The sequence below is a fragment of the Cyrtonyx montezumae genome, unplaced genomic scaffold, assembly GCF_038088225.1.
Source record: "Cyrtonyx montezumae isolate F1298 unplaced genomic scaffold, pur_monq_1.0 scaffold_20, whole genome shotgun sequence".
NCBI lineage: Eukaryota > Metazoa > Chordata > Aves > Galliformes > Odontophoridae > Cyrtonyx > Cyrtonyx montezumae.
The window spans coordinates 9,553,987-9,580,502 of record NW_027071937.1 but is presented as its reverse complement, the minus strand read 5'-3'; the positions used below and the strand labels follow the sequence as shown (position 1 = coordinate 9,580,502).

General features: G+C 44.6%; 2 protein-coding genes across 4 annotated transcripts in view; one reads left to right on the top strand and one right to left on the bottom strand.

Moving 5' to 3' along the window:
* PAXX (PAXX non-homologous end joining factor) overlaps nucleotides 1-26,516 on the top strand; it is a 291,630-nt gene that overhangs the window by 167,103 nt on the left and 98,011 nt on the right. The gene's annotated exons all lie outside the window — the stretch shown is intronic.
* Nucleotides 1-26,516, bottom strand: part of RABL6 (RAB, member RAS oncogene family like 6) — a 52,666-nt gene that overhangs the window by 2,088 nt on the left and 24,062 nt on the right. For 2 of the 3 annotated variants that reach the window (XM_065737735.1, XM_065737737.1), the window contains 7 exons: nucleotides 22,994-23,097; nucleotides 13,241-13,599; nucleotides 10,886-11,048; nucleotides 5,453-5,671; nucleotides 4,392-4,734; nucleotides 2,396-2,567; nucleotides 576-625 (listed from right to left, as the gene is read on the bottom strand). In XM_065737735.1, coding sequence (XP_065593807.1) covers nucleotides 576-625; nucleotides 2,396-2,567; nucleotides 4,392-4,734; nucleotides 5,453-5,671; nucleotides 10,886-11,048; nucleotides 13,241-13,599; nucleotides 22,994-23,097 — 1,410 coding nt within the window. The remainder of the gene's footprint in view (nucleotides 1-575; nucleotides 626-2,395; nucleotides 2,568-4,391; nucleotides 4,735-5,452; nucleotides 5,672-10,885; nucleotides 11,049-13,240; nucleotides 13,600-22,993; nucleotides 23,098-26,516) is intronic. The other variant, XM_065737736.1, reaches the window with a different exon arrangement.

Sequence of the window (26,516 nt, the reverse complement as noted above, 5' to 3'; positions counted from 1 at the left end):
ATGCTTTGAGCATGCCAGTAACCCAGCATATATCGCTCTGAAACCTGGCTCTGATGGGAACCTTACTGAGGGACAGGCATCTACCACTGAGGCATCTACCAGAAGACCCTCCTGTGAGTTTGGACAGAGGAGAGGAAACACCATCTGGTTTCCACGTAGTGGTGATCTGTCAGGCAGTTTGTGCTCAATAATACCACTGTACCGGAACAAGAAGAAATGTCAAAGATGATGCCTCCCTACAGACTTCCTTTGCTGTCTCTGAGATTAGCTGGGACCTCCCTCTGCCTGGAAAGAGCCACACTACTATCATCAGAACCCACCCAGAAGACATACACTGATCTTTTTAATAATGCATGTCACAAACTCAGACATTTTCAAAATTCGGTTGTTCTGAAAGTTTGCTTTTAGGCTGAAAAGTGGTTAATGGTCATCAGACCCTGCGGAGCACAGCTCTGGCTGCAGGAAGTCAGAATGGAAGGCTGTCCACCAGGAGCACAGAACACACTGTGGGCAGCCACCCCACTCCCTGGCTGCCGGATAATACAACAGATCACCTCTGACGAATTATATAGTACCTCTTTGCTTTTCTTTTTCTTCTTCTTTTTCTCCTTAGAAGCATGTTTATCTGTTCAAACAAACAAGCAGAAAAAACACAATTTAAACAGCAAACCATGCAATTCTGCCCTGCCTCTATTCCTCAGAACAAAACGCTCTGTCCTGAAGCCACATGCAAAGGCATCCTTAGAATCACAGAACGGTTGGATTGGAAGGGACCTCACAGCCCCCAGCCCCACCCCTACTATGGGCTGGCTGCCCACCCCAGCTCAGGCTGCCCAGGGTCCATCCAAGGCCTTGGGTACCTCCAGGGCTGGACACCCACAGCCCTGGGCAGCAGTGCTGGGGTCTCACTGCCCCCTGAGCAACAGGTTCTTATATATATATAGTTTAATTATAAGTATTACATTGTCTGTTATTTGTTAGAAAAACTGACCTGGGTGTTCATTGTACAATAGCCATCAAAGAAACAAAGACAGAGATCAGCTCTACAAACTGGTCCGAAGACTGAACAGGGCACCAGGCTATTAATTCCAGAACTAAACAAGCACTACTGGAACGATTTGCCTCTGACTGCTCAACACTTGAAGGCAGATGGAAACCCACCAGGCATGGTTTGTGTTTCTTTTGATCCAACTAGTAATGGAAGGACCATTCAAGACACTGTGTCAGAAGATGGGAGCACCCTGGCAAGCTAGCACTGCTGTTAAAGCTGCATATGGAAAGCTGTCACCATGAGCCAAAGCACCAGTGCTGCAGCCCTGCTCTACAGCACTGAATGAGCCCCACAGACCACTGCTGTCAAAGCATTTGTCCCTATGACTGTGGATGAAAGCTCTGCTGCTGCTGTGAATGCGGAACTTCTCCTGAGCTTGCACAAAGACTCCTGGGTTGGGAAAGTATCTGTCTGGCTGTTCCATGGGATGCTTTGTAACTGCACTGCATTTCACACTGCTCTATTTGATACCCACACACTCAAACTGCTGTTTAAAAACCCCAACCAACTGACTACTGAGATATGTTTTTATGTTAATCCCAGAAAGAGGAGACAAGAAGAACACATGTTGGACTATTAAGAGTGCTAGATGAAATTTTAGTTACTGACCTGGGCCTCTGCAGATAGACTTGTATGTATTTCAAGTCGTGCCAAGGCAAAGAAGCCATCACGACCTTCCTTACACTGGTGGAGTAACTATTCAAACATAAATCTCACTTGTACTGCTTACAGCTTTTTCTCCCTTTAGAAAGCTTCTAACTTTCCATCTTTCTGGTGACATCAGAGGCAGATCTATAAGGAAATGCTTTGTAGAAATGCCAAGGCAGCAGAAATTACTTGTGCAACTAAGATTTGTTCCCTCAGTGGGAGGTGGTGGTGGGGAAAGGAATGCTCAGGTTAGAACAAGAACCTCACCCCCATGCTTCCCAAAAGTAGAACAAACTGCCAGGGTATGTCCAAGCATTTTGCTCACACTGAGCTAAACTGCTGAGGGAGTGGACACTGCAATGCTGAGCCTCAGAGCTCCCAGGCATGCAAACCTGAGCAGGAAGCCTGACAGAAGCAGCTGGTGGAGGGTGTGAGCCTGCTTCCAGCTGGAACAGAAATAATATATGTCTGATGCCACAGATGAGACAAGTTCCCTCAACCCCCAAGGGTTAAAACTTAAAGAAAGTTCTTTATGCTGTGTTAAAGCACATTAAAGACTCACACAGGGCACTGCGTGAAATTACAGGGTGTTTCATTTAGTGCAAATTGGTTTGCTTGCACCCTGGAACCATTCTGGGAAAAAAACTGGTGCCTGACAAACGAGATCAGCGAGAGTGGAAGCAGTGTGACCTTTACCTTCTTCACTGCTCTCCTTGGGACCGGTTTCTTCCAAACCCAAACCAAAGAGGTCTGAGTCATTTTTCAGTTTAAAGGAGTGGACCGTTGATTTCACAGGCTGCGGTGGCTTTGCCATCGAGGTATCATCATCAGATATATCAGAGAGATCTTCCCGGACAGGGAATTCATCCTAGAGACAAGAAAGGCAGTGTCCAACCAAAATCTATAACCGAGCAATGTACGGAGACGTTAGCTGGCAGCAGGTGGGGAAGAAGGAAGGAAATGGTAGCTGAACTGAGCTGCTGTTACCTGGAAATCAATGACCATGATCCTATAAGCTCTCTGTATTTCTTACTGTGGTAAAACAGTTAAATAGCACTGGCCCTGGAAATTGCACTCAGATGACTCAACATCCATGGCACCAAAATCAAATACCTGATGTAAAGCGATTAAATGAGACTTTCAACTGTTCTATCTCACAGCAACAGCCTTTAATTGCCATGGAGAGGCACCTCTGTTTTGGGGAAAATCAAATCTAATAAGCTGAAAACACTTCCAGGTCTGACAGACAAAACCTCTCCTGCGCAGCTCTGTGAGGTCTAGCACAGCAAAGGCCATATGCAGCAGGGACAAGGAAGCCGTCTGCATTTGCAGAACAAATCCCCTTCAACAACTCAAAAGGGAATGTGTTCCCAGTGCAAATTTTCCCCTTTAATGTGGGCTAAAAACAGGATGCTGCAGAGACTGGCTATCACCCAAAAATCCCCTGTCTCTCTGCACAATGGGAATGGAAATGAAGTTTAATAATCTTCTCTATGTGCCAACTGATCCTCTTCAGAATTTGTTAACCTCTTTTACTTTATACCCTCCACACTGACCACACAGACCTCACTCTGCTGATTTAGGCATGTCCCTCTCCTCCATGTAAACAGTGGTGTTTTACTGCTTTACCTGACCAGTAAACCTCGTATTTGAAAAGCACTCATAAGTGATGGGGCATTTCCCTGACACTGTTGCATCAGCTGGTTCCTTCAAAAATCCCATTTCTCATCATCATTTACCATCAGAGTTACAAGAAGTAAACTCACTCCAAACAACACTGCGTTTATATTCAGGAAAAGCAGGTACTGAAATGCTAAATGAATGGAAAACTACTTAATAAACAACAGCATGACACAGCCAAAGTCAGAGAAACTGGGACAACCGTCTTCCTGCAGGTTTTGGGGATGAGGCAAACATATAAAACACTCTTGAACAATAGCTGACCTAGACACTAGGAGTACATCTGAAAAGCAACTGTTCATCACAAATAATGATTTGCAGTTTCTACAAGATTATTCTGCTGGCTGTGAGTGTAGATCACTGAAATGAGGGATACCTAGATGCACAGCAGCAACTTCCTATGAGTCCAGAAAAGATGCTTGTGTTTTCTACATCTTTAATACATGACAGGTCCAGAAGGGACTCCTGGTGCATCCTGTGTTTGCGTAAACTCCTGCAGCCTGCACAGGGCAGCTGTCCACATCCTGAACATCACAGATATATTACAGTTAACCTGGCTGCAAGAGAGTCCTTCTCAGGTAGATTTTTCTGCTTCAGTAAGAAACTGCCATGCAAATTTGTTATGGTCTTTTGATTGCTGGACTGACTGCAAGGAGCTCACTTGCTCTCTCTCTCATATGCACGTGGACATATGCACATATTAAACTTCAGATGAAACAATCCAAGGTGTATTTCATACCTTCCACACTGCTGAATCGAACACTCTGAATTTAATAAGAATAAATAGCACATTAAAGTCTGTAAGCACAAACCTTGCTGCCTCATGGCTTCAACAATCACAGCGTTAGTGGGCTTGTGCTTAAATCAACCTCTTCAGGTTGCTTAGCACCTGACTTACTGTGATTGCTGCTGAGACACCAGGAGAGCAGACGAAAGCCTTGCTCACTGAGATGCCTCAACAATTCAAGCTCAGCTCTGCAGCAGTGCACAGCGATTCATGCATGCTATTTACCATTTTCTTCTTCTGGCTGTCAGATTCCTCACTTTCAAAGTCTGGGTCATCCATAACAAATGAGAGCATTTGAGTAGCTATTGGTCCCTCTTGATCACTGTCAGACTCCTCAGGCTTTTCATCTTTGACCACTTTCTGTCTGAGAGCATGTCCTTTGCTTTGGGAAGTGGTCTTTGGGGCCTGAACTGCTGTCGTGGCAGCAGCAGCTGGCAGACTAGCACTGAACTTGCTGCTGCTGTTTCTTTCAGACCCAGAATGCGCAGGTAAACTGTCAGGAGGCTTCAGGCCAGTTGCTTTGGTCAGAACTGCTTCACTTTGTGGTTTCACAGAATTTCTGGAAGACCTGGAAAGAAGGAAAAAAAAAAGGTTGTCAGAGCCTGTATACATCCCTCTGCAATGCTGTGAAACAGAGCACAGTGACCAATTAATAGCTGAACTTGCCTCAAGGTATTCAATGTGCATCTCAACAGGAAATGTAAGAGACATAGCTCATCCTGGGGAAGAATGTATGTGTTCCAACAGAAGCCACTTAAATGCTGGAAGTATTTCTAGCAGTAAGTCAAAGGCTGTAAGTTCTTGCATCCCCAGTGATGCTGGTATATAGGTGCCTGCAACAGCTGGCCAAACCCAACCACACTACCCACAGGATATGGTATGTAGAGATCGTGATTCGATTCATTGTTCTCCAGCACAGGGTGTAGAGAATGACTTCCACTGCAAGACCTGACTCCTCTGTCCTCCTCACACTGCTATGAACAGACGTTCAGCAGCTGTTAAGAGTCTCTTGTACAAACATAAATGTACCAGTAACCACAACAACACAGGACTCAAAAGTACGCTACTTAGGAGTGGTGCAGCTGTATCATAAAGACTGCTAGTAGTACCACTACACCCTCAGAATACACTGCATAAAGCTGTTCCAGCTCAAGCAAATGCAGCTCCAACTTACATCTGAAGGGCTCAGAAAGACACCAGGACTTCCCTGAGCCATACAGAAGTGGAGGACTGAGAAGAGACTCAGCTTCCTGGCACAATCCCAAACTCCAGGCTGTGCCTCATACCTTTTTTTTTCATGTTCTGTGTCAATGTTTTCATCAGGTACCAGTGTGACCCTAGAGTCCTTAGCCTCTTCTTCCTCCTCCTCCTCACTGGACAGAGTAATGTTCTTGCTGGGCACCCGCTCTGTTGCCAGCACAGCTCTGCTGGGAATTTTGTCATCCAGGTCAAGGTCATCTTGGAAACTCGCCACCATGGGGTTCCCCCCAGGTGTCTCTCCATCACTGCAAAGTAAACAACAATTAGTCAACACATTCAGGACACGCTAGGACAGCCATGCCTCCCCTTGAAAGCAGAGTGCCACTTGCCAGGCAGTTAGGGCCAACTTCAGGCTCATCTTCCCTCTACACAGGGCAGCCACACAGTTGGTCTCCCTGCTGCAGAGCAGCCTGTTGCAGGGCCTCTACCAGAACATCTCTGGTCCAGCATGCAAGGATGAGACAATTACAGAGTCGGAACTGCCTGCCTTGATCTCCTCATCCTTTAATTAAGCTCCCCACTTCTGTGGGGATTCATTTGCAGCTATTAGCTTCTTAGAGTTATTTCTATTTCTCTGGTGCTCCCTGAAGCGGGCAGCTACTCAGGCACCTTAACTATGCTTTAACATTCCACAAATTGAATTAACCTAAGGACATACTTTTTGAGCTAAGAGTCTGCCAGGCTCCTTGAATGTAATACAGTTATACCTTCAATGTCGTCTTGATAGAGAGCTTCATGGCTGAAATTACCAGCTATAAGATTCTTGTCTGCATTTCTGCAGGACTCAAACATTTTAATACTTTCTGATGGATTTGCTCATGTCAGGGATATAAATATTTTTCATGGTTTCATGAACCTTTGAGTTACCTTCCCTGATTCTATTTCCTTTCCCTGCAACAGACACTCAGTTGATTCCTGGTAACCTGCCATGTACAACACCCTTTATCCTTTAATGACTTAATACAGACTGTAAAACACAGCACTCATTCTTATGCAGAGACAAAAAAAAAAAAAAAAGGGAGAACAGTGTGGAACAGATTAGATCTGAGAGGCACAAAAGGAACCCCCAAAATCTACAATCCTTATTCTGGAAGGAAGTAGTGCTCCAACAGACAGCCTGCACAGGGCAAGGCAGTGGAAATGCTGAGGCACTAACCTGGTGCAGATGACTGTACAACTCACTGTGTCTCTTCTTATGGCTAGTTTCTGTTTTAGAAATTCAAGTCACAAAATAAAACATATTTGCCAACAGACAGTGGAGCATTTGTGTCATAAGGGACACTACGCTTATCAGGTCTGGCCCAGCACATTAACAGCAACTGCAATTAATGCTTGTCTGGGTTGTAGCAGGAGGAACATCTGTTCCCTGATGCCTCTCATGTGGAATCCCCAAAAGATTCCTCTGCTCTCAGGACTCAGAGCTCAGCTCCCAGCTCAGCAGGGGCAGGCTGCTCAAGAGCCCCTTCATCATGAACACTGCTGCTCTCATACTGAGCCAGAAGTGCCAGACCCACACAAAGAAGAAGAAAGCTGGGGCCCAAAGCAGCCTCCAAGTGCCACATTGGCTGGAGGAATTACAAGTGAGGTATGTGAAGTGTTTCCTCTTGAATTGTGCTGAAAAGAAAATGGAGTTGCATTCTAAAAAAATGGCAGCACATTATCCTGACGTTGCATTTCTTCACCATTTTACTGCTCTGCTAAGCATGGGAACTCTCCAGAGTGCTGCTATTGCCACTGTCCTTCCATCACACACCACATTAGACTTACAGCCTCTAAGGCATTCCCAGTCTGAAGAGAACATCCACGTGTGTAACAGACACACGCACACAAAGTGGGTCAGCTCTCTTTGCAGTGAATGCACTGCTTCCCTCTCTAACTTTCATTCAAATTGCTGAATGACAGTTTAAAAGCAAAGCAAAGCAGTCAATATCCATCAGGAAAATCACTGCTGCAGTATAAACAAGGTCTGACGATGCAAAATTAGTATCAGCTTGTGATCCTGAGATTCCAGATGGAAGGAATTCAGAGCATGCAACAACAAGCACATTGCAACACTCCTGCCAACACTTGACATGCTGCCAAGCCTGCGTTAGTGTTGAGCCAACATGTCTGCAGGCACAGGTACCCACCAGAAACGACTGTGCTCATGAGTTACTGACCAAAGAGCACATCAGGGTTTCCTCAGAGTAAGCCCTCCGTCGTGTGCAAGGAACAGCTTCTGATGATGGAACAAATCTTGCTGCAGTCTGAGCATACACTCTCAGACCTGGCCTGACATTATCCCACCAGCCCTGATGAACAGCAAGGGGAGCCAGCCCCACCAGGAGCCAGCAGAATTCTCTTGCCACATCAGTTTTTGGGGCTAGGGAAAGAGGAAAAACCCAAACTCTAACAAAGCAACTAAGCTGAGGAAATCACATCCACAAAATCAGCCTGCATGACTACGTTCTAGGAGATGGGAGTCTTGTAGTGTGCACCAAACAATGCCCTCAGGATCCTTTGCATCACCTAGCATAGCTGCTACCACTATATAATTAACACAGGTGATAAAACAAAGAACCAGTTAGAAGCCCTTCAGATAGAAGGATGTGGAAATCTCATCAATGATAGATATCTAGTGACATGGAGAAAACTCAACAGGAATCCTGTTAACTTCAGCATAAGCCACTTCCAAACAGAAACTGGCAGCCCATCCATGGAGGCAGGCAGCAGGGATGAGGGGAGTCTGGCACAGACACAAGCACACTGCTGCCAGGCAGCAAGCTAAAGAGCAGCACAGTAAGGTCTGAAACAGCAAACTGGAATATATGAACTGTCTTCCTATTCAGCTGGTAAGGAAACTGATTTTGGGAGTTCTCTACTGCAGGCTGGAGAACTATAATAAACCGTGAAACAAAGGGCAGAACTTCACTCATCTCTATACATCTGTGCTGGGATATAGCTGCAGGAACACCAAGACGTGTCAGTAAGTGCTGAAAGTCTCAGCAGCTGTCTGACCTTTGGGCAAGAAGTGCCTTGTCCCACAGGCACAAGCTCTTTCCTTGTGGTTGGCATACCTCAGAGCTGTTTCCTTGTGCCTGGCATGATTCAGAAACAAACCCTTTTTTTTTTCTAACAGTACTCCTCATGTCAACTCTTGCTCTGCTGTTCAGAGAGATGTTATAGAAAATTGAAAGGGATATGTTCACACAACATCACAGGAAAAAGAGAGAGCCAAGAAGAATTTCCAGTGTTACTAAAATGCATGCTAACAGGCTCTACAGCCTCTTTCTGAAGTTTAGAAAAGAAAAACAAACAAATGGACATTCTTACAAATGGAAGCAAACACACAGCACTGAGCTCAAGATGCAGTCTGGTTACATAGCATCCTGCTTCCAGGAAGTAAATACCTCTTTATATATGAAGCGCATTGTGCACTGATACAAGGGGAAAGCAGATTCCCATTTTTATGTTTTTTAAAATAAATACAATCTCCATTATGTTTGAGTGGGACAGTCATATTCTTCAGGTCAAAGATAAATTTCTGCAGCAATAGATTTTGTTGCAATGACAATAATCTATATGCTGGAGTAGAGGCTGATTAGTAGGGATGGTGCTTACAGAACTTTAATGTTGCTCCTGGGCACCACAGGATTGTAGCTGGTATTCTTAAGGATGTTATTGCAGGTGACAGACAGAACAGCACACTACACCTCTAAATTTCAGTACACCTGGTTCATAGCAGCAGGCCCTTTTTGTCAAGAAATGGAAGGTAAAATGGCCAGACAACTGAGAAAATGGTGTGAACTACACAAGAAACCAGAACAAGACAATGAATGACAAGCTGCAGAGAAGCAACAAGTACCTGAGTTCTCAAGGATGTGCTGCTGCAAGGTCTTCTCTCAGTGAAACAGTGTTGTTCCAGCTGTACATGATTATCGCTGACATCAGAACAAAAAGCTGTGAACAAGTGCCCTTTCTGTACCCTGGAAAAGCCCAAAGGTGTTCCTTTTTTTGCCCCCCATCAGTTGTGCACACTGGAAGGCCACCAAAATTGGGGACAGAGCACAGAAGGGCATCACAGCAGCCAAGAATGTCGCAATTCTGCAGACAAGAAGCAGGGCATCATGGTTTGAAATGTTTGGCTTTTTACACAGTTTAACACCTATTTGCTTCTAACAGCATCTGGTAGAAGAGAAGCATGTGCTGAAGATCCAGTGTCCTTCCCACAGCAAGAACAGCAGCACTAAGGGCACTCCAAGTCCCAGCAAACCCCAGGAAGGCTGGGTCTCCTGACATCTCTTTGTTAAACACACAGAAGAATAACCCAGGTTGGCCACAGCCATAGCAAGATACTTTGTAGGCCACCACACTTCTAGCAACTACTACTTCTTTCTTCATTTCTTCCCCTCTTCCTCTTTTTTTTTTGAAAGAAAAACCATCCACATACTCTGCTGCCACAAGGGATGATGATTCAGGCTGACCCGCATTAGACAGGCATCGAGCCTTGCATAGAGCATTGATTTCAAGTTGTTGTGGTTGAACTAAAGAACATTGAATCATGACAAAGCTGTCAAAAGATGCAGAATACATGACGTTAGCAGACAAGCTATATCAATGTCTAATTAGTCTTCTATTTAATCCAGTGGTGATGACAAGAGACAATTGGTGTGGACTACTGCAAGCAGATGGATGCAGAGCTTGTGAGTATGCTTAAGTCACCTCTCAAATAATAGCCTGCTTTCAGGCAGCCTTGCTGCACATCCTCTTGTCTGAGCAGCAAGATATACCATAATCTCTTTTTTTTTTTGGATACAAAACATCAAAGTCAGGAAGGAAAAAAAAAAGGAATATAAGCTCAGCTCTCCATTATTCTGAGAATGATGGGAACAGATATTATAAATAGATAGCAGAAAGGAAGTCTCTCCCTAAGATTTTAAGGAATCTGCAGGCAAGCATGCAAAGACATTTCAAAAAGAGTACAATTATCTCCATTCTTCCTTCCAACTGAACTATGGATGACCCTCAGCAGTCCCCTTCGTTACATGGCTGTATGAGGCCACGCAGGAACGTGCCTGTTCTTAGGGCAGTGGCATGGTATTTGTAAGGCAAAACATAATAACACTGCAAAGTGCACTGCATCCTAGAGGGAAAGTACCTCAAAAGTTTCACTACTTGATTAGAAGAGAAATGCCTTCCTGGCACAAAGCAAACCAGTGCTAAATGTTTAACACTGAGCATGAAAGGAAGACAGCAAAACCAAGAAGGCGGTAACGAGCTTCTACTGCCATTCCTTGGATTCCCAATAGCAGTGTGTATCATTAAAGAGGAGTCAGCAGAAAACAAAAGTACAGTACAACTAATTGCTCTGCAGTCACTTTCTGAACAGTTGCAATAGGTTGGCAAGGCCTAAGCAATTTTTCAGACTGTGCATCTTGGTATGCCCCTGTCTCACCTTCCTTCCATCCTCCTTGCCTTACCTTTCGCTATCGACACGGTGCTTTGTCTGCCGTTTCCCCTTATCCTTCTGTGGGGCTGAGTCTTCTAAAAAGCTGTGATCCAGGCTGTCATCAGGAACAAAGTCCTCCACACTCTGTACCTTTGCAGGGGCTGCAGGGTGAGGAGGAGCTGCAGCAGCAGCATCTGCATTAGCAACAGCAGTTGTAAAACACAGTTCACCACAAACCAGACAGAAATTTGCTTTTTACAGATCTATTCTGCTCAGGGGATCTTCAGCACACAGATAATAGCCACTTCGTTTATACAGCAAAGGAAAAGAAAGCTATATAACAGGATACCAAAGCCAGCCCAGAACCTCAGGGGATGGCACTCAAAGAGCACATGCAGCCACTGTGGCTTACAAAGATCAAGGTGGATTCAGGCTCCTAAACGAGTTTGAAAAAGCCTCGAGCATGGTGGCTCATTCTGCTCTGCAGTCAAAATTGCCACTATCTGATTACACCACAACCAGATTTTTATAGTTATACTGTGAGCATCGCTCCAATGTGATATCCCTTCATTATTCTTTCACCTTTTCCAGACTGTTCAGTTCACTCATTCACTTCCTCCTGCTGTTTGAGCTGTATCTGAAAAAGGCAGAATCATTCACACCGTACTTTCAGGTGTCTTGTGTAACCAAAAGCTCAAGTAAAGACTCACTTTAATATAGATCATTTGTAGAGACATTTTTGCCCATCAAGGTATCAGGATGAGTACTGGAAGCCTGAAGAGATTAACCTTTGCAGAATTTATGATGTTAAGCCTTTTTCTTCTGCCTGGACTTCACTTCACATCTAGGCTATTTTCTTTTGGGTGAACAAGCTTTCACTACGAATATAGATTTTGCCCTACTAGCACTGCTTTCAGTTGCTTCTGCATAGAGCAGCACTATTGCTAACATAACAGTGTAACTTTAGTGTAAGAAGAAACACAGCTAAAAAAAATTACTGCTGCAAGGCATCAAGAAAAATGTAATGCAGCAGCTCCCACAGCTGATAATGCCAAATATTATTTTGTGATAGTGATTTTCAGCTGCTTTCCAATTAGCTAGTCCCAAGGCAAGTTCCAGCAGAGATGCAAACCCTTGGCACACTATATAAACCTAAATGACTGATTAGCTTTTCCTTGATGCCTTTTACAGCCCTCCTAGTAAGTGTTCTTGAGATCCCAAGGCTGCAGGCCACAAAACTAAACAGTTCTTGAGCTAAACAACATATCAAAAAAGACCCAATACCTGAAAAGCTCAAGGCTGTAACACTCATGGTAATTGTTTATCTTTTTCATATTTATGAATATGATCAAGTTTTTTTTTTTGTTATGAAGGACCTCTAATATTTTCTCCTCTTTTACTGTTTGTTTCTGGGTAGGAAGAATCACAGATAAAACAAAATGAGAGTATTTCGTCACACCTGGTAACAGATCCAGGAAGTAGAACATTGTGTACAATCCTAAAACTGAAAGATTTCAACATCTGAAACTGCAAACCCTCTTCCCAGCACCCCTCCTTTCTTTGTGTTGGTGTTTCAATAGTACCATGAGCTCAAAGGACTGACAGTTTGAATGGGAAGGTATTTCCACAGGATGATTCAAACCATGTCATGCTTATGATTTTTAGGCAGTGCCAGTTCTGCAGCTCCAGCTGGCTTCACAAACAAAGTGAATACGACAGGCAAATTAAGGACCAGTTCAGTAAAAACGAATGTAACAAACCCCTCAATGCCTCTGCCCTGCAACTTCATCCAGCTGAGGTTTGGACTGAACGCTGTGCTGCTCTGCTCCATTGTTTACTAGCGTTATGGAAGAAGTGAAGACATGCTGCCCTCTTACTCAAAACATCTCTGAAGGAGTGTATTTCCCCAGAGGGAAATCTGCTGCAGAGCCTGGACTTACATGATCATTTATGGTTGAATAACCTTTAAAACTAGCACTCCACTATTCTCTGCTAACGAACACGAGCCTCTTTGAGCTGTGAGACTTTTGTGAAGACAGCACTTCAAATAGCTTCACTAATGATTTTTCTTGCTTTTCCAGAGGCATGTGTGCCCCAGCTAAGCAGATGACAGTTATTTTCTTAGTGTCCCCTGTGTGCCTCCCTCACGAAGCACACTACAGATCCCAGCCAGCTGGACAGACACAATCCCTGTCCAAGTCCAGCACAGAAACAAACCAAAACGCCAAGTGGGACCAAAGAAGAGAGTGAGCACGCAGTTTTCCTGGACAAATCCTGCACACACATAGGACAAACATTTGTTGGCCACCTGTCTGCTTAGCCTCTCACAAGGATTAAAAAAAAAAAAATAAGAAAGGAAAACAGAGAAACATGTGCCTAGACCCACCTGCCTGGGGCGGAGAGGGGTCTGGTGCAGGAGATGTCCCAAAGAGCCGTGAAATGATGCTGCGCTTCGGCGGTGGGGCCGCTGCTGGAGGGGCTGGGGAGGTGGCAGCTGGTGGAGGCGCATTTGGTGGCTGGGCATCAGGTGCAGGCACTGGTGAGAAAGATGACGGGGTTTCAGGAGAGATGGTGGAGCTTGTGGAAGGTGGCTGTGGAGGCTGTGGGGTGCCAGGGCTTGAGCTGCCCGTTGATGTGGAGCTCGGAGGTACTATGGGTGACTGGGAGCCAGAGGAAGGGCTTTGCCCATTAGCTGTCAGTGGTGATGCGTGCCCTCGACTTCGGGCTTCCATCATTTCCAGGAAGCTGCACAGAAGAGAAAACACAAACATAAGCAGTAGAGAAAACATGCTCAGAGTAGGGTGCTGTGCTGCCTTGCTGAGCCAGAAGGGTAGGGACCTGTGACGCCCTGGGCTGTGCTCAGTACGGTGCACCCATGTGAGCTAAACTCACACCATCTACACTGAGGTGTGGAGAACCCCAGCCTGCCTTGTGCTGCAGGATGAAATCAGCATTTGCAGCACTGCTGGGAATTCCTTGGACAGACTGATTGTAACAGCACGCCACGGCTTGAAACTCAACTTTATGTCAGTTCTTGGATGTATGTTTCTAAGGGAATAAGTGCTTCAGGGCTGGCACATTTCCATATTCTGCAGAAGAGATCAAAGCATTCAAGAAAATTTGAACACTATAAAAACCTCTTATTTCAGCCAAGAATGGATTTGTGAGGAGAATCCTTGAATGTCAGAAGAAAAGAGCTATCCACAGGCTCACAGAGGGCTGACTGCAATTACCCTCACAACAAGCAGATGTAAGTGCAGTGTCTCCCTGTGCACATACACACCGTGTGTGGGAGCCAAGGGAGCCAAGCAGCAGAAACTCAGAAACATACTGCAGTGCTGGCCGGCTTCCTGACTAAAGCCTGCACCATTTGTAAGGGTGAAATGCTCTGTACTTCTGAACATCGAAATCAAGCGCGATCCTGCTGCAGCCCATTTGTTTAGAGGTCATTTCACAAACTTTTTAAAATGAAAAGGCTTTTACTATGAAGCAAAATCAAAACAAGATCTGCTACATGTAGCGCATGCGAGAGATACAAAAAGGATAGCCAAAGTAGATTGTGAATAAAGTCTAGCAATTCCACTTCTTGCTCCATTTCATTAAGCCCAGTGAACTCATGTGCACAGAAGCTCTGGGTTCAACTGCAGCTGCTGTGCTCCAAGCAATGGATTTATTGCAACGGAGACCACTCCTCAATACCAAGCACCACCTCGATCTGTACAAAGTTAAGACAACACCTTAACGAAAATGATTTCAAAGCAGAAAGCAAAAAAGCAGGGACTAAACAGCTCTACAACCTCCCTGAGATATCATTTCCTACTTAGCAGCAACCCAATACACTTTTACAAAACAAATTGATATGCTCGGTGAGCACAGATGTCTGGAGCCCTGGCAAACAACACCCCTGGGAAGCTGCTAGTTAACCTGGAAAAACAGGAGTCCTTCCTAAGTGAAGAATGGGCTAAAAGGGAAACAAACTACAGCACAAAAAGCAATATTAGATGCAAGTCCTCGGTAGAGGTACTCAAAGACAAGCATTCAGATATATTTGAGTATTTTAACTAGGTGTCTTAAGGACTGTGAAGCAGCAACAAAAGGATAGGGACAAGATACAGAAAGAATGGGATGATTAAAAACGGCAGAAATGCGAAGACGTTCAACAGTGCAAAGGAAACAGTAGTCTGCTTGAGGGCTAGGGAAAAATTTTACTCCAAATTCACCACATCTGAGCTTGCCTTGCTCATGACAAAAGACCAGGCTCAAGGGCTGCCTGTAAGGAGCAGAAAGAAGCCAGGCTGACACTACTGTCCCCTGAAGCTGCTCTGCTAGCCTCACTCATGCTTCCATCAGGACCTAGAGGCTTGCATGACTATTCCACCCAGGCTAACTACAGCTATACATGCTCCCAGCAGAGCTGTATTCCCAGCATGGGATGAAGCAGCCATCCCAGCATCCACCCTGCCACGGGACTCACAGCTGAGCCGAGCTGTGTGACAACATGCTCTACTGAAAACAGTGCATGGATTTCTTATGCACCAAAGAGAAAACAGGAAAGATCTTAACTCTTGCACACACAAGTACAGAGCTGTGTGAAGAGGGCATCAGGTTGGTAAGGTGAGTGATGCACCATGTGCACTACCACACTGCAAGGCTCTACCAGCATGCTCGAAATGCAACTCTTTCACTGTGCTGTGGGACTGAGCAATTGTGTATCAATCTTTTCCTGACAAAGGGGTCACAACACACGTAACTCAGCATCCCACAGGGAAGGCTATGTGCTGCATCCGTGGTGAAGTAAAGATAAGACAAAGGTACCTGTAACACAGCCCCTGCTCAACAAAGTGAATGCTCTGAGTCCATCCAACAGCTATGGCCTGAAAAGCCATCCAAGACACTTATCTCTGCACAGGTCGTGCAGCTCTGCAGGTCTATACCAAAAGCACCCAGGGCTGAATTCTGCCAGCCCACACCTCTGAGCTTTGCACTGGCAAGATGAAGGTAGGGAGGCTATGCTTCACAGGGCTGATTCCTCCTCCTGAATCTTGCTCAGGGTTAAAGACTCCTGCTTCCTAACTGTGAAGGAAAAATAAACCCAGCTGATCTGCATGCATCCCTATTCCTGTTTATAGCAACAGTGCTCCTGGCTAGAAGGCCTGCGAGCTATCACCACTTCACTCAGTATTCCAATGCAGCTCAGCTTGCTTTGGCTGGGAGCAGCTCTGTGGGCACCCAGCTTACCAGTGCTACCTGAACAGAGAACTGAACAAATCCTGAATCAGTGATCAGGAGATAGCTGGTTAGCCCAGGCAGGAAAAGACTACCGTATTCTGAAGACTAAGGGACCAGATCCTATATGAATTACAGATGAAGAACATACAGAATCAGTTGAGGATAAAGACTAAATCTTGAAGAGTGCTTGAAGCTGGCTCCAGTGAAGCACAGGACTCTTTATGCTACTAGGCTATTTGAAGGTTTACTGCTCACTTTGGAAAGAACCTGCTTTGTTCTGGGCAAGCAGCCAGCTCCAGAAGGAAGGAGGGCTGCAACTACCACCTGTTTCTCCTGAAGAAATACACAAATTTTAAGAGCCGAAGGGGAAAAATGCTACATGACTGAAGTGTAAAGAGTGTCATTCTTCCCACCAGCTCAGCTAGTCTGGAGATCAGCACACACACTGGCTCCCTTCGGCACCTGCTCCTAATGCCTTGTTCATCTACATTAAATGAAGGGCATAAGAGTTAGACACATCAAGTTATTTTTAGTAGAAAGGTACGAGCAGTTATCTGGGGACAGCATGACACAGGCTCTTACTTCAGCACTGCACCAAGGAGAGCTCTGGCACACGCACTTCGTGTGACCTTCCCCATCTCGAACTAGGCACGTGGACCAAGCTCTGTGTTGTGTGCCACGATGCTGGAGAAATAGGAATGTTCTGATACTGATTTAACATGGGTTGGCTGCATAGGCTACACTGAGCTTTCATATTCATATCTTCTTCCTTGGAAGAGGTGGGTGGAAAAACAGCACACATGGAAAATGCTGCCAGCAAGCTCTCAGTAATTTCCAGGGTGGAGGTGTCTAAGCATCCCCCACACTTGAAAAATACTACATAATGCATGAATGCTTTCTCTGGCTTTACACACACACTTCTGAAGCACGAGTGTGGCTGTTTTAGGAACACATCAGGCCAAACCTGCCACGTGCCACTTTTTTCTCATCTTCTATGCAATCTGGCCACTGTGTTCCTAGTTCAATTTCTGTTTTTTTTTGGCAGGCCTTTGTAAAAGGACTCACTCAAAATCTTACTGCGAGACAAGCAGTTTCATACCCATGTTAGGCTTAGCTTACAGCTGATGCACAAAATGAATTCATGTTGTGATCTGGGTACATTTGTTTTTGTTTTAAAGACAGCAAACACGACATATAGCCCAGATGGGTTTCTGTCCACAACCACGTGGGCAACTTGTCTGCATTTCAATCCTTCAATTTCAAGCTGAATAACAAGGTGGTATCCTCAAAACTCCTGAATAATTCACTGTGTGCTGGACATGCTCACAGGAGATTTTTATGCAATTTTAAAAATGAACATGCTCTGTGGGAATAAAAATTTATCAGGGCCTGAGGTGGCTATCACTCTCTGCACAGAACAAACCTAAGAAGAATAAAAGGATTCATTAACTTCACAGCCCTAAAATTATCAGTGCTCGTGTTCATTTGCTATCGAAGATGACAGCAGCCTGAAGCTTTTTGGCTCCTGGTTCTAACACATTGTGATCAATTTTTCAAATATATTTAATGTGGCAAGAAATACTTCAGGTTACTTTATTAATTGTGAAAAGAAGATTAAGAGACCTTGTGACATTGTTTTCACTGAGGTTATAGCACAGTGGGCTACATTTCCACATTTGTTTTGGCCTCCTGAACCTGATACCCCCTTGAGCCCACACTCCTGAACATGAAATCAATTCACTACCAGCAGAAGCTGGGCTGGAGCTGGCTGCCAGGCCTCAGAGGGACTACCTCTCCCCAACTGTTCCTCAGGTTTTCCATCTGACACAAAACCAATGCAGCAGGACACTGGCCCTTCACACCACACCGTATATACCCCATGTCTTCCAATTCTCTAGCAAGATTAATAACAAAAGAATCAGACACTGATTCATCACCTTCCCTACCTGGGCAGCAGCACCTGGCAACCCATGATTACCTGGTAATCCAGATGCTAGCTGTATGGCAGCACTGATAAAGTATCTAGCAGTTCCAATACATAGCAAACGTGGGACAGACTCTGCTGCTGCATCTTTATTGATGACCTGGATAAGGGCATTGAGTGCACCCTCAGTAAGTTTGCACATGACATCAAGTTGGCTGGAAATGTCAGTGTGCCTGGAGGTAGTGAGGCCCTTCAGAGGGATCTGGATAGGCTGGATAGCTGGGCTGCAGCCAACGGGATGAGGGTCAACAAGACCAACTGCCGGGTCCCTGCACTATGGCCACAACAGCCCCAGGCAACACTAAAGGCTCGGGGAAGAGTGACTGGAAGACTGTGTAGAGGAAATGGACCTGCAGGTATTGCTTGATGCTCGGCTGAACATGAGCCAGCAGTGTGCCCAGATGGCCAAAAAGGCCGAATGCCATTCTGGCTTGTATCAGAAATAGTGCAGCCAGCAGGAGCAGGGATGTAACTGTCCACCCTGTATTCAGCACTGATGAAGCCACACCTTGAGTATCATGTTCAGTTTTGGGCCCGATACTGCAAATAGGACATCAAGGCCCTGGAGTGCGTGCAGAGAAGGGCAACAAAGCTGTGAGGTCTATGAGGAGCAGCTGAAGGAGCTAGGATTGTTCAGTCTGGAGAAGTGGAAGCTCAGGGGAGACATAATTGCTCTCCATAGCTACCTGAAGGGAGGTTGTAGTGAGCTGGGGTCAGCCTCTTCTCTCATGTAACCAGTGATAGGATCAGAGGGAATGGCCTCAAGTTGCTTCAGGGGAGATTCAGGCTGGATGTTAGGAAATACCACATTTCCAAAAGAGTGCTGGAATGGGCTGCCCAGGGAGCTGGTAGAGTCACCAACCCTGGAGGTGTTCAAGGAACCGTTTATACATTGTGTTGAGGAATGTGGTTATGAGAGAACTGTTGGTGATAGGTGGATGGCTGGACTGGATGATCTTGCAGGTCTTTTCCAACCTTAGTGATTCTATGCTTCTATAATTAAGTTGTAGCCAGGATCATATAGTATCTCACATAATCTGAAGACCAACTGATTTTTGCAAAGCCTAACTAATGCTTTGCTTAAGAGCTCTTCAACACACAGAGCTCATGATATGACAAGTTGTTTCTAATGAACAATACATGTGAAAAAGTTGGACTTCACATGCTTACAAATCAAGCAATCACATAGCGGTTTACAGATGACAAATTCATGACTTCCTCAAAAATGACTGTCAAAGAAGATGAGATTTCTCATAAAAAGTGACTTAAGTATTGAGCAATTTATATTAATATCAAGGTGGGGGAGAGGTAACTTAAAGAGAATTGACTCACTGAAATTAAATTCTGCCTTTTGATATTAAAAGGCAGAAAAAAGCACCAAAACAATGAAAGTGCATCAAAGCCACACACATTAGATTTGCTTCTCATGAAATCTGCAGAGGAGCACCTAGCTCCTGGGAAAGAGACGCAGAAAGTGCTTCCATAATTCCCTAAAAATGCTGCAACATGAGTACCACTCAGTGAGAGAGAAGGCATGCTGTAACTCAACAAACACAATACATAAAAAGCTTTCCTTATGACATGAGGTAAGATGCACACAATTGAACAATTGAGCAAATTACAAATTCAGAACATTCAAAAATGTGATTGCTTAGTAAGAATTCTGCAACTGCAGAAGGGCTTAGACGTGAGTTAGCAGCACTGAAAACGCAAAACCTGAACAGGACAGGGAAAGTATCAGAGGGCAGAGACCAGGCACAAGGAAAGAGCTGGAAGCCTCTTACATAGGCAAAGCCCAGCTAGTGGCTGCCAAGGGACTGCTTACATAAGCCAAATGAGGCAGAGTTGTGTGCCACCTTGTGTTTTCTTTGGGATGCACAATTTAGAGTAATGTCATCTTGTCCTCAGGTACCCAGCCACAGCAGGATGAAGAGTTCTTGTGCTCCATCTGTTCTCACTATTCCAAATTTAGCATCAATCATTATGCCAGAGCAGACAGGCGCAGGGGTGAATGAAATAACTGAGCTGTCCCTGCACTACCATCCTGCCTTGTTTCACTGCCTGACTGATGGCACTGCGAGCTGGAGAACACAATGACAGCAGGAACCACCTCAGAGCAGGTGATGCAGCACCCAGGCCTGCAGATGCCTCCCCTTGCTGAGAAACCACAGTGACCAACAGCAAAGCTCCAAGTACCATCTAAACACAAGCAACCAACACCAGGATTTCCCATCTGCCAAGGGACAGCAACTTACACTATATCAACCCACATGCTTTTAAACAAGGTGACTATCCAAGTACAGCACAGCAAGGTGTTCATTTTGACAAGTACCACCATGGCATGTTACACATGATATTCTCAAGGCAAGAGGATGGGCAGCTGTCAAGTAAGGATGCGAGGACCTTCCCAAGCCCTATTAGGGAGCATGAAATCCCACCTCAACTGCGAGCTCTGATTCCTCCCTTGTACTGCTGGTGTGCCTAGATACTCTGCTCTCCAAAGCAGCTCAGTGAGAAACTGAAAAGCTCCTGCAATGGTAAAAGTTAACTGTATGGAGAGCATCTTTTTCAACTCTGGGATAGAAGAAACACCCTTGCAGATTAATTGCTTCAGAGGTGCCTCTGAAGGACTCTTCATTTCTAACTTGGGTGCAGACAAAATCTCAGAAATTCTAAAATAATGCTCTGTTTTAGTTAGTTGTGGTCAAGGTACTCAGAAATGACAGAGCGTGGTGCTTTTCTTCTGGGATCAGAAGCTCAAGACAGGAAGCATCCACTGATATTTTAAAGACATTTCTCAAAAAGTGCATTATTTTCTGAAAGCCAAGAACACTGGTCCAAGTATTCAGACAAACTTGCTGTAAATGAAGTAAAAGCAGAATTTGGCCAGTTGTGTAAAAAGATCAATTCATCTGCTAAGCCAGAATCCTAGGAAATCTTTTCATTTTAATATTTTAGCAACTCCCCACAGGCTATTGTTGCCAGGATACTTCTTATGCCATCTTCAGCCAATTATGCAGCCTAACTGGGTAGCTAGTCACCTGCAGTGCAAGCTGTCCCCAGCAGCTTAGCTGCAGCCCCTTGCAACAGCAGATCTCTGCAGCACAGAAGGGCAGTTCTCTGCCCAGCCAGGCTGTGGGGGTCAAGGTAGTACTTCAGGTGCACAAACCTCACCTTTCATTCTTCCTGTGCTCACTGGCTGGTTTGGGAAACAACAGAGGCAGAACTGACGGGGGTAAAAGATTATCTGGCCTTGGAGTTTCTGCAGATGACCCTGGGGATTCTACTGAAGTGGTATTTTCCACTGCACACTGCATGAAAGGTACTTTGAAATTGCAAAAGACAAGCACAAACCTCTTGACTTGCTGTACTTACTGCCTGGACCAATGCAGCCAGTTTGGCCTTAGAATTATGGATGCTGACACACTGTAAATTATGTTCTTTAGTCACTGCAGTATTTCTGCAAGAGTACATGCTACAGGAAGAGCACTCTCCTTCAGTGGAAGCATTCATTATTATGAAATGTTGTATGCTGATGCAGTTACACTGGATGTAGAATCCAGTATAACATCCACTGCTGGAATTAGTAGGTCCTGCCATCCTACTTGACCAGCCCCATTCCCTGCTACTGCTTCCTTTAAGCTCTGGTTTTGAGCAGATGCTTCTCAGACTAAGTCCATGGAGGAGAAAAAAAAAAAGAGAATCCCAAAGTGGATATTGTTAGATAATAGTTTTCAGCAATATCTGTGAACTGAGTTTGTTTACGTGAGGGTACAGCAAATGCTAAAGCATAGGGTGAAAGGGTAACAATGACTAAGCAGCAAGATCCTCTGGTGTAAGTTTGGAACAGCTCTGCCAAGTCTTGATTATTTTAAAAAGCTTCCTATTACTGATACAGTATAAAAAAAGACTGGAAAATAATCTGACAATAGAGCACCTGCAGCTCAGCCTCTTGAGCAGGGATGCCAATAGAAGGGCTGAAGGCATAAGGAGACCAGTTATTCCCTAAAGAAAGGAGCGAGGTGACTGGAAACAGTAATGTTTTGTATTTATATGAGCAATTTCAGTGCTCTCACAAAGAAAAACACACTGATCCAAGGTTACTGAACTTGAAACTTGGTCTAAAAGTGCTTATCAAATGGCTGTGCATGAATATTTCATAATCATTGATTCAAATTTCCAGCTAAAGCTGCCTGTAAAGAATCTTCTTCCAAACCATTCTGAGGTTGACTTGGCTTGCACATTACGGAAATAAAGACTTTGCAGTAGGATTTCATGAAACCCATTTGCCAACAACATACAAATCTGAAGAGGCTCCAGCTCACTGTGCTACAGATGCACTGGCTTTGCAGAGTTAACTCTGGCAAATGCTCATTTCAAGCAGCAAACAGATGAGGCACTGAACAAACATAAGGCATCAGGAAACTGGTCACTGCTTCAAACCAGAAATACTCTGAGGACACTAGAAGCATTCAAAGGAAACAAAAGACAACCACCAAAGCTGCTGCCTTTCACAAGACAAACCATACGCAGGAATGCCACAGCTAGAAGAGAAGGAACCTACTTGCAAGTTGAACACTACAGAGGTGGAAAATATCCCTTCTCAGTATCAGAGGCTGCAACATACTTATCTATAACCCCATTACCATGTGATGCTTCCAGGTGTACTGCTCAGCTCCACCTCCACTGCCCTCCCAGAGGTCACATGCTTATAGCTTGAAGGTACCAGAGCCTTTGTCATGGATCCCAAAGTGCATGTTTTATTTTGGAAAACATCACTTAAAGTGACATTTTATAACATCCAAAGAAACACTAAATGTCACTCACTGGACACCTCAGCCTGGCCACAAGCCATAGCTGGGGCTATCAAACATTCATATGATACCCAGACTGCAACAAAACAGAAAAGATTGATCAATGACATACAGTTCGTAGTTTTGATCTTCTGTCTCTTGCTGCACTGACAGTTCCTCCAAAGTCGCATCAATATCCAGTTGATTCGTCTCCAGCTGCCGTAGTAAAGTCTCCCTCTAAAGAAAGGAAAACAAGCCGGGTCTGAGCAGGAAGGGTCATCGTAACAGATCTCTGTGCACTCTCAGGGCACACCAAGATCTGGTGTCACCACTCTAGCCACAGCAATTAATTAAACAGGAGTTTTGGCCCATTTCATGGTGTTCAGTTTAAATACTTCTTCACGATGGGAAGCAGAAGTGGTAGCAAAAAAGCACATTAATCCAAACAGTCTGGTTGAATGAAAGCAATCTGTTCTGAGAACCGTATGGGATCAGACCATCAATCAATAGTGTGTGATTTCCAGAAAGAGGATCACTGGTTGCATTTGGAGAGCAGTATCAACTTCTGTGGAAAACAGTTGTGCAACCCCCATTCATTCTGATATTTTCTTCCTTTGCAATAAAGAAGCCCTCCTGTGAGTAGGACTCAATTGGTGCAAAACCTCAGCAATTTTTCTTTTACTGTTTGGGCAGATGATTGATCACAGCCCGACAGCAAAGCGGAATTTTAGAAGTCACTGCCTCTCTGCCTTCGGTTGCTGCCACTGCAGTCCATGTTAAAACTGAAATAAGTACACTTCACTGACTTAAAACAGGGTGGGTTATTTTAATTGAGTCCTTCCCTTTTCACATTACCAAGATCACAAGCAGAAGCCTCAGCTGAGGGGAAGTGACATCTTCAAGGACCCTAAAGAAACTGCAAAAGTCCCTGGCACAACCCTCCTGTTAGACTGATAGGCACTGTGAACAGATCAGTAACCACAGAAGTTATGCTGAGTTAGCACTTCCAGCTCGAGGGCTCCCCTGAAGCAGCTGCCCAGAGAGAGCTGCTTGGCAGCAGTACCAGCAGCTGCACCACCCCAAGGAGCTGACTGCCCTCCAGCTGCAGGGCCAGCACAGCTCCAGCAGCAACAGCTCCAGCATCTCCTGGCCAGGAGATTCATATGGACTGATAACTGCAAAATATGTTAATCTGCTGAAAGACATGGCCTTTCTCAACATTTCTATGATGATCATTTCATTAGTAGATATTGATACCCTTACATTTTATCTCTGTTGCAGTGTTAAAACACGTTGAATGATCCATTTTTACTTCACTAGGTACATTTTATTCTTCATATTCATAAGCTTCATGCATATGGAAATGCAAACTCAAAACGTATACGAAGAATTATGAAGCCACTGGTTAACTTGAATTCCCTTCATTGTGTTATACAAGGAAGTTTCAGCAAAACATGCTACACATTTAAACTTGCTACACTAAACAGAAGCACTGATCTGTACTAAGGGACTTCAAATGCTTGCTCAATGATGCCTGTATCCAACATTTCAGAAGTAACAATTTCAACATTTTTTAATTATTCCTAGACTGTAACAAAAAGAAATGTCACAAAGGGCAGATTCCTGCTTCTTTGTCCTCTTTTTCTTTTTTTTCTTAAATGAGTGAAGGAAATACTGATCAAATTAGCTGAATAAACAGAGACAAAGGGGACACTGCTCTGTGATGTTTACCTTAGGCACTTTGACAATGGCTTTTATTAAACAAGGGGTTTACCTTTCCTTTTACTTTGAGAATAAGGCATGCACCTGAAGTTACATTTTCCCAGATTGCAGTACATTCAGAACTTGAATTTAATCAAGATAAAGTCATTATATATTTAGAAGTCTGTTATTAGTAATTTCTATTTCACTGTGTGGGCATTAAAATATTAAAGCAGCAGCTTATTTTCAGCAGTGACCCAAAAGAAGAGACTAAAGCATGTTCTGCAGACCAGAGCTTTGCCTGAACGCCACTTTCAAGTGCTCTCTGGGAGAAGGCAATTTCAGCTGCCTGAATCTTGCAGTGCTCTGAAGGCCTGGCTGACCCGATCCCATTAGCACAACACGTGGCAGTACCTAGGGCTAAACCACATCCCCGGATCTGAGGCTCCTTCCCCTGCAAAGGAACCGATAAATAATTGAAGAGGCCAGGCTGCAAGGGAGAGCTTGCTCTATACCAGGGGTATGGATTTCACCCGCCACTTCCTTTATGAAAGATGCATGGGGAAGCTGAACACAGAAATGTGCAACCCGAAAGCAGAGCATTGAACACCAGCTCCCTGAAGGACAAGGAGGAGCCACACATGCAGCCCAGAGGCTCCTCTGCCCACAGGGAGCTGCAGGAGTGCAGGTGAGCAAGACACAAACCTTAGAAGACAACTGAGGCCAATGAAATCCTGTATGTATTTAGAACCCGTTTTCTTTACCCCCCCCCCCCCCCCCTTAACACCAAAGTACCAGGAACATTACTGCTTTCCATGCCTCTAACTGCCAAGTCTCTCTGAACTAAAACCAAACTAAATTACAGGATCTGACAGTCCAGTAACTGAGCACAACCCACACATAGCACCTGCACCCAGTGCCACCCCATGCCCACTGCATAGGAGAACAACCAGGGTCAGTCACTCCATCCCCTCACCTTATCCTAGGCAGCTGTCCCTGACAATTCCAAACCGCTAAAGGCCACACCAGGTTTATTTCTTCTATTTCCCTGGAGACTGAGATCTGCCCAAGAAGTTCTCTGGCTTTGGGGCCAACCACCTTGTTTAAGTGTCCTAATTGCTTTCAGTCTCAGACTAACAGATGGCACTTATTTATACACAGTACATTTTAACGAAACATCTCCTAAGACTCTCATCCTAAAGCTCCTCTCATGCAAGCCCTACAAACACCTATTTGTGTTTCCTGCTTATATCCATATTTAGGAAAACCATTACATGTAGTGACCATTAAGAGCATCATATTAGCAGCTTTCAGACAGATCTGGCTGGAAGCCCACGCTGATGTCTCAATTTCTCTTCAACATCTATTTGAGAAGAGAGGAGATCTACAAAAGCAACAGAAGTAACCTGGGAACAAATTACTCTGCCTGATTTCCAAAAGACATCATTTTACCATAGGAACCGCAGCTACAGATGCGAACACCTCACCAACACCATGCTGCAAGACTTCAGTCTTCTTGACTGAGCTACAAGTTGTAAAAATAACTTCTTCCTCAAAAACACGACTTATTTACTAGCTTTTCGTACATTCCATTTTCTTATCCTGATTCTTTCTAATGCATCTGCTCTGTTGACTTGGGATGCAGTAACATTCACTAACACATCTGAGTTTACTCTGAATAAGCATTTCAGTTTGGATTATATGTGTAAAAATGCACAGATATTTTACTTACCAGCAGAAAAAAATCAAGACCAACTGTCTGAATTTTTTCAAAAAACAAAAAAAAAAAAAAAAAAAACCCAACACTAACTAAAAAAGCACCAATGCAACATCATTTGCATCCCTGAAAACATTAAGAATCCCCATATGACGATACCTTAAGGTCCTCTTACAAAGGATCATAGCTGAGAACTTCACCTTGCCATGCCCATTCAGCCCTTATCTTTTTTCTCAGT